This window comes from Podarcis muralis, chromosome Z (genome assembly GCF_964188315.1).
Source record: "Podarcis muralis chromosome Z, rPodMur119.hap1.1, whole genome shotgun sequence".
In the NCBI taxonomy this organism is placed as follows: Eukaryota; Metazoa; Chordata; class Lepidosauria; order Squamata; family Lacertidae; genus Podarcis; species Podarcis muralis.
The window spans coordinates 17,415,525-17,428,815 of NC_135673.1; the positions used below are offsets into that span (position 1 = coordinate 17,415,525).

Sequence of the window (13,291 nt, forward strand, 5' to 3'; positions counted from 1 at the left end):
GGAAACGCCGTTTACCTTCCCGCCTGGAGCAGTACCTATTTATCTACTTGCACTTCATGATTTCGAACTGCTAGGTTGGCAGGAGCAGGGACCGAGTGACGGGAGCTCATCCCATCGCGGGGATTTGAACCGCTGACCTTCTGACCGGCAAGTCCTAGGCTCTGTGGTTTGACCCACAGTGCCACCTGCGTCCCAGGTCTCCTGATAATGCATGCCTAATTTGAACACTGGAACTCACCAAGGATAGGCAGAGTAATCCATCTCTCGTGATGGGGGCCGGCTGTTAGGAGGCTGCAGAAAGCAGAGCAGAAAAGAGTTACGCAAGTAGTGGCATCCAAAGAAGGCAAACAGTGGTGGTTGTTTTTTAATGAATCACAGCATTGTATAGTTGGGAGGGGTCCCAAGAGTCATCTAGTCCAACCCCCTGGAATGCAGGAATCACAGTTAAAGAATAACTGAGAGATAGCCATCCAGCTTCTGCTTAAAAACTTCAAAAAAAGGAGAGCCCAGCACCTTCCAAGGGAGTTCATGGACCACGTATAAGTGTGTAAGTTAATGAGTTATTAGGTGTGAGGAAGATGAAATTGGCCACATTGGACAATATATTAGCAACATAACTGTGCCCTTAAGTGAACGTAAGAGGCCTGCAGCTGGATCAGGCCACAGGGAGCCCATCCTGTTTTCATAGTCACCATCCAGGTGCCCACAAGCAGGACCTGAACACAACACAATCTTTCACCATTTGAAAATTCCGAGCAACTGGTATTATTCAGAAGTATACTCATCATGGCTAGTAGCATGCATGCTGATTGGCTTATTTCCATGCCTCCCCACCCCCACCCCCGTATGTTTGGCTGAATGTTTCCAAACTAAGAAACACAAAACCTCTTGATTTGTTTTTTCTCAAATTATACACTGGTTTTGTCCGGTTTTCTAAATAAAGTTCTGTCAAGGCTTTTCTCCCATCTGCAGAAGTTAAGTGATTCTGCTAACATTCCTGTCTCCTTACTCTGGCATCCACTGGGCAGGGTTTGACCGACGAGCTGGGGAAATAACCAGACTTCTTCGACAATATTAGCCTTCCCTGCAAACGAAGACGAGAAAAAGAGTCATAGGGCAGAGTCATAGCAAGAGTAATAAAAAGAAATTGTTATTTAGGGGAATTGAATTTAATTCTACATTATATACCGGAAATGTGGGAGATTACAAGGGGTCAAAAAAAAAATGGGTGCACTGTGCCATATTAGAAGCAAAAAAACTTGTTTTGATGAATTGGAAGAGCTGCAAAAAGATTCCATTGAGCACACGGATTGATAATATGGACAGACTAGCTACAAACGAAGGAATTGCATGCCAATGCAATTAAGAATGGAGAAATCTGAAGAAATCTGGAAGTAATATTTAAGCAATAAGGCGGACAGTGGTGGGAAGTAGGGGGAGGAGAGGTGGGGAAATATTGTTAAAAAGGTGTAGTCATAGGTATATCAGTACTCAAATCTGAAATGTTAAATTGTGTTATTAGTGTTATTGTGGTTTTTGTTGTATGTAATTTTTGTGGTTGTTGTTTGTATTGAAAAAATGATTAAATTTTTTTTTTAAAGAGTCACAGGGCAGAGTCATAGGGGGTGCTTTTGGCCTCAGAGTGTCATAGCTTCAGTTAACATGGACCAGGAGAGACAGGACCAGGAGAAGACCGCAGTGCAAGCAGGCTGCTGGGGCAAGGGCTGGGGAATTATGCTACCCATCCAGGTTACCCAAGAGGCCACTGTTTTGAAGCCTCCAACATAACAGCCATGGGTGCACTGCCACCCTTGAGGTCACCCCTCAAGGAAGAGTCATGTCAGAAATCAAGAATGCTTTCCAGCAAAGCAAAAATGCTCAAGGAGGGTGTGGCCTGGGAAGACTTATGGGGGCCATACAAAGAGGTCTGGAGGGCCAGATTAGAGCCTGAAATCCCCCACCCTGATCTAAAACTAAGTTGCAATTCAATTCCATTGGATGCAATGGCTGAACTTGCGCCCCATCTTCACCTAAGATCTCCTGGATGTTTCCAGAGGGCCTCCCAGCACTCACCTCCCACCACTGTGACTCTGGGTCCCCTCGGAGGAGCTCAATAACTTCTCCTGTTTGAAATGTCAAGACGGGCTTCCCTGGGGGAGCTGGGTTGCCATGGTAGTTCTGGACTGCCACCATTTTGGGACCTGCATGTAGACAGAAGGAAGGAGAAGCCAAGCTGAAGTTGGATGCAATTAAGTCAGTGAATGAACTTCTATCAAAATGTCATCATCATCATCATCATCATCATCATCATCATCATCATCCACTCATCTGACTGGGTTGCTCCAGCCAGACTGGGGGGGCTTCCAGCAAAATAAAACATCAAACATTAAAAATTTGCTATACAAGGCTGCCTTTAGATGTCTTCTAAAAGCCAAAGTTGTTTATCTGTCGACTTTGCCGTTATATGCGGGATTCGAAGGCTGATATTGCTTTGGGGCAGCCTCATTTATTTAAAGCATTTCCCCTTTTCGCTATTTGGCCAATGAATAAGTAAATAAAGATTCCCAGAGTAGCCTACAGGTCAACTAGAAATAAATAAATCAGTCTCTGCCCTTGGGCTTATATTCTTTTTTTAAAAAACAACCTAGCCTATCCTGTTTAATCCTGCCTTTTACTCACAAACTATGAGGACTAGACTATCACTTTAAGGGGGGAATAGTGCAGCTGCTTTGCATACAGAAAGTCCCACGTTCAATCCCTAGCAGCATCTCCAGGTAAGGCTGGGAACATCTCCTGTCTGAAACCCTGGAGAGATGCTGCCAGTCAGTGTTGACAATACTGAATTAGATAGACCAACTCTTAGGGTATAATGCTAGTATTTAATTCTACCCTTATTCAGAACAATGAGGACATGAACCTCATTTATATTCTGCCTAGCTCAGTGGCAGAATACCTGCTTGGCATGCAGAAGGTCCCTGATTCAAGCCCACTGGCATCTCCAGACAAGGCTGGGAAAGAGTCCCTTGCCTGAAACCCTGGAGAACTGCTGCTGTCGGTGTAGGCAGTACTGAGCTTGATGGGCAAGTGGTGTGACTCAGGATAATGCAGACCATTCACCCATGCTCTGAGACACACACCAGGGATGCAGCTGATCTGCTCTGCAGTCTACTGTTCCTCATCTCACTAAGCAGCTGGAGTATTTTGAGAAAAAAGAAAAAGCACCAGCAATAATAATAAAGAGAAAATAGCAACCTTACCCATATTCAATGAATCCTGGAGAAACAGACAGACAGAAAGAGAGAGAGAGAGAGAGAGATTTTAAAATTGTATACGATTCTTTCTGGGCCACAAAACATCCTGCTTGCTGTAACAACAGTTCACACTTCCTCTGTCTTCCCTCTGAGACTTAATATATATATATATATATATGCAGGTTTTGGTGTCCTCGGGTGTCTTCCCGTGTAAAAGTTGGGGTGTCTAGGCGACGTTTCGACGAGGTCTCACTCGTCATCTTCAGGCTGGTGCTTTCGGCTTCTTGTTACTGGAACAGAGCAGGATCTCAGTGTTTGAGTTCCTATAAATACTGTTGAGGAGGTGTGGTGTATAGCCTCCAATGTTCTGGGCCGAGAGGAAGTTCCCAGGCTAGTGTGCCTTTTCTTCTTTTGTTCCTTAATTGCTTGAGGGATATCTTGAGTGATTTCTTGAGTGATATCCTGAGTACCACTTAGGTGGGTCATTAGGTGTGGATTAGTTGCTAAAGCCTTTGTGTCTTGACCTCTTGAACTTTGTGCTCTGGCTTGGCTTCGTGTATAGGGGCGAGCTGTGGTTTTGTGGCCTGTGCCAGCCAGATCTGTGTAGGGATTGTAGGGGGGTGCAGCATCCGGAGGTGCCACCATGGTTTGGCTACTGGATGGTGTCTGTAATTTATCTGTGGAGAGGGTCTGGGTTTGGGTCTGGTGTGGTTGATTGGTGATGGCGTTCTGTGTGCCTCTGGATCTGGTGGGGATTTTTGTGGGGAGGGCTGATTTCCAGATGTCTGGCAAGCGGGATGTGTCGTCACGCTTGTTCATGTTGTGAGGGTGTTTCTCTATCTCGATGGCTTCCATGATTATTCTCTTGTGGTGATGTTCCATGTTAGAGAGCAATTTGGAATCTGCAAAATTAATTTCGTGTCCTGTTTCTTTCATGTGTTGGAAAAGAGAGGAAGTTTTTTCTTCTTTTTTGACGGCATTCTTGTGTTCTGCGATACGTGCATTTATTCGTCTGTTTGTTTGTCCAATGTACGTGGCTGGGCAGACTTTGCAGGGTATTTCATAGACCCCTTGGTTTTCCAACTGGATTTTATCCTTGGGGTTTCTGAGGATATTGGCTATCTTTTGGTTGGCGCAAAAGGCTGTTTTGATATTGTGTTTATGGAGGATTTTGCTAATTTTATCTGTAGTGCCCTTGATATAAGGAAGGAGGGCCATGCCATTGTTTTCTTCTGTGTCTTGGTTTTTGGGGGGTGTTTCTTTTTGGATTAGCTTCGTAACCCTGTTTTGCTGGTATCCATTGGCAATTAACACATTTGAGAGATTCTGTAACTCAGTTGTCAAGTGGTCTTTGTCAGCCAGGCGTTTGGTTCTGGAGATGAGAGTCTTGGCTACGGAGTTTATTTGTGCAGGGTGGTGGTGTGATTGTGCATGTAAGTAGCGGTTGGTGTGTGTTTTTTTCCGGTAGATAGTGTGTCCTAGGGAGCCATCAGGTTTTTTGTAGATTAGGACGTCGAGGAAGGGAAGTTGGTTGTTGGCTTCTATTTCCATAGTGAATTGTATTTTGGGGTGTAGGCTGTTGAGATGTGTGAGGAAGCTGTCCAGTTTTTCCTTCCCGTGTGGCCAAATTACAAAGGTGTCGTCAACATATCTGAGCCAAAGTTTGGGTTTGTGTTCTGACTTGTCTAAAGCATTGGTTTCAAAGTGTTCCATGTACAGGTTTGCGATGACCGGTGAGAGGGGTGATCCCATAGGTGCTCCTTCTATCTGTTTGTATCTTTGTCCATTGTGGATGAAGTACGTGTTGGTTAGGCAGTGGTTGGTCAGGTCCAAGATGTATTCGGGGGGATTGTATTTGTTTTGAATGGCTGTCAAGGCTTCATTAATGGGCACTTGTGTGAAGAGAGATACAACATCGAAGCTCACTAGTAGGTCATTGGGATGTAGGTTTTGCTTCTTTATTGTTTCTATGAACTGGAAGGAGTTTGGAACGTGTGAAGAGATGGATTCTGCATAGGGCTGAAGTTGCTTGGCGAGAAATTTAGCGAGATTTTGTAGAGGTGAGCCTATGGAGCTGACTATTGGTCTGAGTGGTGTTCCCTCTTTGTGTATCTTGGGGAGGCCGTAGAGTTTGGGGCATCTGGATGATTTTTCTCTGGGGAGTCGAAGCTAGCCTAACCAAAATCAACCCAGATGAAGCCAATAAAATCAGACTTGAAGTCACCAACATCCTCTGCTCCAGCAAACCACCCAGAAGCAATTTACACAAAGAAGAACAGAAAGCACTCACCAACCTGAGGAAAGACAACAACATAATCATTCTCCCAGCAGACAAAGGTAATGCCACTGTTGTGATGAACACATCGGACTACCAAGCAAAACTATCAAATCTACTCCAAGACCCTACCTACCAACCTATAAAAACAGATCCCACCACCTATCTGGAAAAAACCACCAAATCCAAAATAAAAGCCTCTCCTATCAGTGAAGAAATCCAGCTAAGAATCATCCCCAGAGAAAAATCATCCAGATGCCCCAAACTCTACGGCCTCCCCAAGATACACAAAGAGGGAACACCACTCAGACCAATAGTCAGCTCCATAGGCTCACCTCTACAAAATCTCGCTAAATTTCTCGCCAAGCAACTTCAGCCCTATGCAGAATCCATCTCTTCACACGTTCCAAACTCCTTCCAGTTCATAGAAACAATAAAGAAGCAAAACCTACATCCCAATGACCTACTAGTGAGCTTCGATGTTGTATCTCTCTTCACACAAGTGCCCATTAATGAAGCCTTGACAGCCATTCAAAACAAATACAATCCCCCCGAATACATCTTGGACCTGACCAACCACTGCCTAACCAACACGTACTTCATCCACAATGGACAAAGATACAAACAGATAGAAGGAGCACCTATGGGATCACCCCTCTCACCGGTCATCGCAAACCTGTACATGGAACACTTTGAAACCAATGCTTTAGACAAGTCAGAACACAAACCCAAACTTTGGCTCAGATATGTTGACGACACCTTTGTAATTTGGCCACACGGGAAGGAAAAACTGGACAGCTTCCTCACACATCTCAACAGCCTACACCCCAAAATACAATTCACTATGGAAATAGAAGCCAACAACCAACTTCCCTTCCTCGACGTCCTAATCTACAAAAAACCTGATGGCTCCCTAGGACACACTATCTACCGGAAAAAAACACACACCAACCGCTACTTACATGCACAATCACACCACCACCCTGCACAAATAAACTCCGTAGCCAAGACTCTCATCTCCAGAACCAAACGCCTGGCTGACAAAGACCACTTGACAACTGAGTTACAGAATCTCTCAAATGTGTTAATTGCCAATGGATACCAGCAAAACAGGGTTACGAAGCTAATCCAAAAAGAAACACCCCCCAAAAACCAAGACACAGAAGAAAACAATGGCATGGCCCTCCTTCCTTATATCAAGGGCACTACAGATAAAATTAGCAAAATCCTCCATAAACACAATATCAAAACAGCCTTTTGCGCCAACCAAAAGATAGCCAATATCCTCAGAAACCCCAAGGATAAAATCCAGTTGGAAAACCAAGGGGTCTATGAAATACCCTGCAAAGTCTGCCCAGCCACATACATTGGACAAACAAACAGACGAATAAATGCACGTATCGCAGAACACAAGAATGCCGTCAAAAAAGAAGAAAAAACTTCCTCTCTTTTCCAACACATGAAAGAAACAGGACACGAAATTAATTTTGCAGATTCCAAATTGCTCTCTAACATGGAACATCACCACAAGAGAATAATCATGGAAGCCATCGAGATAGAGAAACACCCTCACAACATGAACAAGCGTGACGACACATCCCGCTTGCCAGACATCTGGAAATCAGCCCTCCCCACAAAAATCCCCACCAGATCCAGAGGCACACAGAACGCCATCACCAATCAACCACACCAGACCCAAACCCAGACCCTCTCCACAGATAAATTACAGACACCATCCAGTAGCCAAACCATGGTGGCACCTCCGGATGCTGCACCCCCCTACAATCCCTACACAGATCTGGCTGGCACAGGCCACAAAACCACAGCTCGCCCCTATACACGAAGCCAAGCCAGAGCACAAAGTTCAAGAGGTCAAGACACAAAGGCTTTAGCAACTAATCCACACCTAATGACCCACCTAAGTGGTACTCAGGATATCACTCAAGAAATCACTCAAGATATCCCTCAAGCAATTAAGGAACAAAAGAAGAAAAGGCACACTAGCCTGGGAACTTCCTCTCGGCCCAGAACATTGGAGGCTATACACCACACCTCCTCAACAGTATTTATAGGAACTCAAACACTGAGATCCTGCTCTGTTCCAGTAACAAGAAGCCGAAAGCACCAGCCTGAAGATGACGAGTGAGACCTCGTCGAAACGTCGCCTAGACACCCCAACTTTTACACGGGAAGACACCCGAGGACACCAAAACCTGCATTCCTATACCCGTGAAAATCTACGAAAGCATATATATATATATATATATATATATATATATATATATATATATATATATATATCGCAAAACAGGTACAAACCTTGTCAACAAACAAAAAGTTAACTCTTGCTTAATACAGGGGTGGGGGCCCTTTTTCATTCTGGGAGCTCTTCCTAGGGGCTGCATGCTAGTGGTGAGTGGGGCTAAAATAAAAAGTGGGCACAGCAGGCAAAAAAGGGGGGGCAAACAAAGTACAGGTGGACGAAATTCAGCTATGCAAAAGCCAGAGGTTTCCCCACATTTTGCCTTGCTTTCTCTGTCCTCCATCGGAGCAAAGAGAAAAGGCGTCAAGTAGGCTGGCACTGGGTGTGCCTGTCAGCAGAGCCAATCTGCTGCTTCTGCTGCCACACTTGGACAGAACTGCCCTCCCTGTCGTCATCTCAATTTTCCCAGTATGTGGCAGTGACTTTGCAGGAGTGAGCGACTGCTCCCGTCCCCATCTCCATTGCCCAGTGATGCCAGTGCACAAAGGAAATGAAATCACAGGCAGTTGCAACCAACAGATAGGAACATCCTTTCCTGGAGAGAAGGCAAAAAGAAGTGATGGATCTTACCTGGTCTGCAGGTGAACCTGAAGATTTGGGTGGGTTGGGGAGAAATGAAATGAAAATTCTGATTAGCTTGAGCAGGAAACTCCACATTTCAGTTTACACAGTGGGATGAAAGGATCCCCAAACCCCAAGAGAATATTTACTTACTTACTTACTTACTTACTTACTTACACCCCTCCCTTTTCCCAAGAAGACATACACAAAATAAAAGAACACAAACAGAATACAAAAAGCTAAAAGCATATAAAAGATAATTGTTAAAAAGGAATGAAACTCATTAATAGAATTAATACAATATAAATATCAAATATATTTAAATACAGACAATAAAAATAGCACAGCGCTATTTCAAAGCCCTTTCCTTAAACAACAACAACAACAATAATAATTTTTTTAAAGTCCTGAAAAGCCTGGGAGAATAAAACAATCTTCACCTGCTGGCAGGAGAACAACAAAAAGGGAGCCAGTCTAACTTCTCTAGAGAGGGAGTTCCAAAGTCTGGGAGTAGTCACCAAGAAGGCCCTTCATAACAAAAGGGGCAGTGTATTGCCTGGGGTGGCTGCTCTGAGGCTTTGTGGGCACCAAGAAAGGACATCAAGGGTGCCATTGCACTCACAAGTCCCATGTTAGGGACCGACAGATCATTGAGGCAAACCACAGTTGTGAAAAGCGGCTTCCGCATAGGAGAAACTTACTGATTTTGCAGGGGGGAATAACTTCCAAGCATTCCTTGTGAGCGCCAACTTTGCATTTCACACACTGATAACCCTGGTAGAAGGTCCCTCTGTGAAAAGAGGAATTGGGGAGGGTTAGGAATCACAGCTGAATAATCCATGACAGATGACCCACTGTTAAGGTAAAGGGACCCCTGACCATTAGGTCCAGTCATGGCCGACTCTGGGGTTGCGGCGCTCATCTCGCTTTATTGGCCGAGGGAGCCAGTGTACAGCTTCTGGGTCATGTGGCCAGAATGACCAAGCCGCTTCTGGTGAACCAGAGCAGCGCATGGAAACACCGTTTCCCTGCCTGCCGGAGCAGTACCTATTTATCTACTTGCACTTTGACTTGCTTTCGAACTGCTAGGTTGGCAGGAGCAGGGACTGAGCAACGGGAGCTCACCCCATCGTGGGGATTCGAACCGCCGACCTTCTGATCGGCAAGTCCAAGTCTCTGTGGTTTAACCCTCTGTTAACCTCTGTTAAAAACCTCCAGTTAAGAAGAGTTCACCACTTTCCAAGGGAGTCTCGTCCACGGTTGAATGGCTCTTATCATCAGAAGGTCCGTCTTTAGGTTTAGATGGAATCCCCCTTGTAATTTTCCCCACCATCAGCAGAGACACAGGACCAGATACTTCTCATGTACCCCACACCACACCAATTTACCTGCATTCACTTTAGGTGTTTCCCCTTCTCCAAGCATAGAACAGAGAAAGATGCCTTATACAAAATCAGACTATTGGTATATCTTGTTCAGTACTGTCCACTCTGACTGGCAGAGGCTCTCCAGGATTTCAGGCAGGGCTATTTCTCAGCCTTACCTGGAGATGCCATTGGAGAATGAACCTGGGTTCTACTGGATGCAAAACTGACAATCTACTACCATGCATCCTTTCCCTCAAAATAAAATACGATTCCAGTCTTAAATGGAGTCAGGCCATATTAAGTCTATTTAGCTCAGTACTGCAGGATTTTAGGCAGGGGACAATCCTAGCTTTACCTGGAGATGTTTCTGGGAACTGAACCTGGGAACTTCTGCATGCAAAGCAGCTGCTCTGCCACTCAGCTGTGGCCCGTCCCCAAGTCATTTAGTCACTGCCATTGTTGAACCACTGGGAGTCTGCAAGCCTAGCGGCTCTGTTGCAAATCACCCAGAGATCTGCCAGCAGATGCCAAACCACCTCCCACCCAAAATTGGTTTGGATAGTCACTTTCCAGCAGAAGAGTCCCCTTTCACCTGAGAAACATCTTGCATGCTTTACAGTTTGTCGTCTTGTCAAAGGTGTACATCTGGAAGTTGTGGTTGTTTGCCATGGCTTTTTCCGGCTTGATGTTCGACCTGATCCAAAGGGAAAACGAAAACAGCTAATTTTTATTTTTAGTTCTCAGGACTATTCTGATCAGCTTCAATAACACTGCAGGCTTTTCCAACTTATTCAGGAGGCTTCTGTGGGCACCCTGGCGATCACGAACCCAAAGTTCCCTGATAAACTCAGCATTTCAATTATTTTGTTTTAATCTCTAAATTAAAAAAATTATTTATTTATTTTAGTTGCATTTATTCCTCTCCTTTTCTTCAAGAAGCTCAAGGAAGTGCACACAGTGGTGTACAAGGTTCTTTCCCTCCTCGTTTAATCCCCACAAGAACAACTCTGTGAGGTAGGTTAGGCTGAGAGGCAGTGATTGGCCCAAGATGAGCTTTATGGCCAAGTGGGGATTTGAACCCTAGTCTCTCCCAGGTCCTAGTCTGACATTCTAACAACAATTCAAATGACAAATCCCATAGAAACATTGGACAGGGAGATCCTGGGACATCTGCTCCGAAAGACTGGTGGCACCCGCTTTTAAAACCCTTCCCTTAACGACATACAGAACAGGAAATAAAACTATGTAATGTCAAATTGCCTCAATGTTGCCTATTGTCGGGTCTTTTACTGGCTCTGGGGTTTTGCCGGTGTTTCCTTTGATATGTGCCAACAATACTCTTCTTCTTTTAAGTGCCCCAATACTCACATGGCCATTTCGAACTGTTCCATCCACTTCCTTTTCATGTCTTCTGTTTTGCAGAAGAATTGGAAGCCCTGCTTGCCTTGAAGGTGAGTGAGGTAGAAACCGTACGACCACTACCAAGGGAAACAAGAGAGAGCAGTGGATGCTAAAGCAATCAAAATGGTTCCTCCCAATGGAGTCTGGTCCAATCAGGGCAAATGGGGAGCGCTGTCCCGCCAACCTCAGCCTGCCCTCAGCCAGCCCCCATCTGCCCTCCTTCCTTCCTTACAAAGTGTCCCTTATTGACGTGTTACAGCGATAAGATAAAAATTGAATCTGAATGTGTGGACGCAGCTTACCATTTTTCCATGCAACTGAGAAGCATGAGAGGGGAAAGCAGAGACACCATTTGTTAAAAAGAGGCTCCAGAGTCCAGCTCACCCGTGTTTTAAAGAGAGAGGTTGGCTTCCAGGAGCAGGGAAGACTCAACCTCCTGCCAACCAAGCCCTGCACCCCAAAATATAGATGATCAAGAGGCAGGGAACTAGGATGGGCACATAGCCACATCAGAAGTCCTCCATTGGCCACATTTTGAATTTGAGGTCAGGGAATTTTTACGTTCTTAGATCTGATAAAAAATATGGAGGAGCGTTCTGCCCCAAAGGGTTACTAAACCCAGCCTACCTGCCAAAACTAAGCATTTCAAGACCCTACTAGGCAAGGGAAGCTCTTTCCATGATGCCATCACCAGGGGATTCCAGTCATGGGGTCTTTTTGATGCTGTCCCCCCTTTTCTATAGAATGGCCTCACTGGCAAAATGTGCTTGATTCCCTTGCTATTGGCTTTCAGAGGGATTTTAAAATATTTGTTTTCACCCAGGTCTTTGGTAGTTGAAAAGACTGTTTCTGGCAACCCTAAAATAATCAGGGTAATATGATTGCTTTTAGAGGTTTGTAAAAATTTCATAAATGTTTTAATTTTATTTTTTAATTGTATTGTTTTAACATTTTGGTGTTTGTCACCCTGGGCTCTTCTGGAAGGACAGAATAGGAATGTAAATGCTAATAATGTGGGTTTGGGGGTCAGTCTGGAGGATGCCCTGAGTCCCTACCAATTCCTGTACCCAGTGAGGATTAGAATTCAGTAGAGAAGTTTGCCGAACTAGGGAGAGAAGTTTCTTTGTAAGACAATGACCTTAGCTGGCCACTTGAGGGTCCTCATCCGCACCCCAAAGGAGGAGCTTGTTGGTTGCAAAAGCCGCAACAAAGTGATGGTGCCCCTCTGGCTAAGGCGTGGGTCTTTCCTTCACCATCCACTCCTTGTTGTTAGGTAAGCGAACAAGAGCCAGAGTGGGCTGTGAGAGCTGAGCTGAAAGCAGGCTGGAGGCTGGATACACAGAGACCTGCTTGCTCCGTGCTGGATCCAAAGCTGTGACTAATGGAAAAGCACTAACGTGAGCCCCTCCATCCTATGCTCAGGTTGTACAGATGTGTAAATGAAACCATATATCCCAAGGGCAACCGCAGTCTCAGCTAACCCTCATTGCAAGGAAACATAACCTGGGTAAGTGCCTGGAAGCCCTGGGGTCTCTCACCACTTAAGAGATTGGGATGGTGAGTAATCATCATCATCAATAATAACAACAACCTTCTTTATATCTTTATTGTTCATCGGGTCATCCGTCATCTTGTAGCAGAACAGCTCGATGATATCCTTCTGCTCATAGTTGTAGCCTTTTCGTTTGCAGACGATCACCACTTTGTCAAATAAAAACAAGTACCTGCCCCCACACCAAAGAAAAAATACAAGGCTTGAAAAACACATTTTTCAACAGCATTAAAGTAATTTTGAGTGTCACTCTCTTCCCATCCCTTCCAAGGTAGCCTGGGAACGTTACATCCACATCATCCATTTAAAGCATATTTATGCCACTTTTCACAGTTGTGGCTTCCTCAAAGAAGTGTAGTTTACACTTATTGCACTACAATTCCCAGCATCCTTAGCAAACCAGAGTTCCCAGCCTTATTTGGTGAGCAGAGGCCACCTGCTTGTTCTGCTCTTCTCTCGCTTGCTCACCTATCCTGCTTCGTATGGTTCACTATTGAGCGGACCTTCAGTTCACCGTCTATTTTGGGCCTCCCATATTCTTCCAGTTTCACTGGCTGTGGGGTAACACAGGAAAGTGTTGAGAGAGGGGGGAAACAAAAACCTAATAATAATAATAATAAT

At 44.9% G+C, this 13,291-nt stretch overlaps 1 protein-coding gene across 3 annotated transcripts in view; it reads right to left on the bottom strand.

Moving 5' to 3' along the window:
- VAV2 (vav guanine nucleotide exchange factor 2) overlaps positions 1-13,291 on the bottom strand; it is a 157,215-nt gene that overhangs the window by 10,857 nt on the left and 133,067 nt on the right. For all 3 annotated transcript variants that reach the window (XM_077922582.1, XM_028714438.2, XM_028714441.2), the window contains 10 exons: positions 13,139-13,224; positions 12,710-12,842; positions 11,086-11,195; positions 10,310-10,411; positions 9,052-9,140; positions 8,360-8,376; positions 3,258-3,273; positions 2,074-2,201; positions 1,010-1,084; positions 239-291 (listed from right to left, as the gene is read on the bottom strand). In XM_077922582.1, the coding sequence (XP_077778708.1) occupies positions 239-291; positions 1,010-1,084; positions 2,074-2,201; positions 3,258-3,273; positions 8,360-8,376; positions 9,052-9,140; positions 10,310-10,411; positions 11,086-11,195; positions 12,710-12,842; positions 13,139-13,224 (809 nt within the window). The remainder of the gene's footprint in view (positions 1-238; positions 292-1,009; positions 1,085-2,073; positions 2,202-3,257; positions 3,274-8,359; positions 8,377-9,051; positions 9,141-10,309; positions 10,412-11,085; positions 11,196-12,709; positions 12,843-13,138; positions 13,225-13,291) is intronic.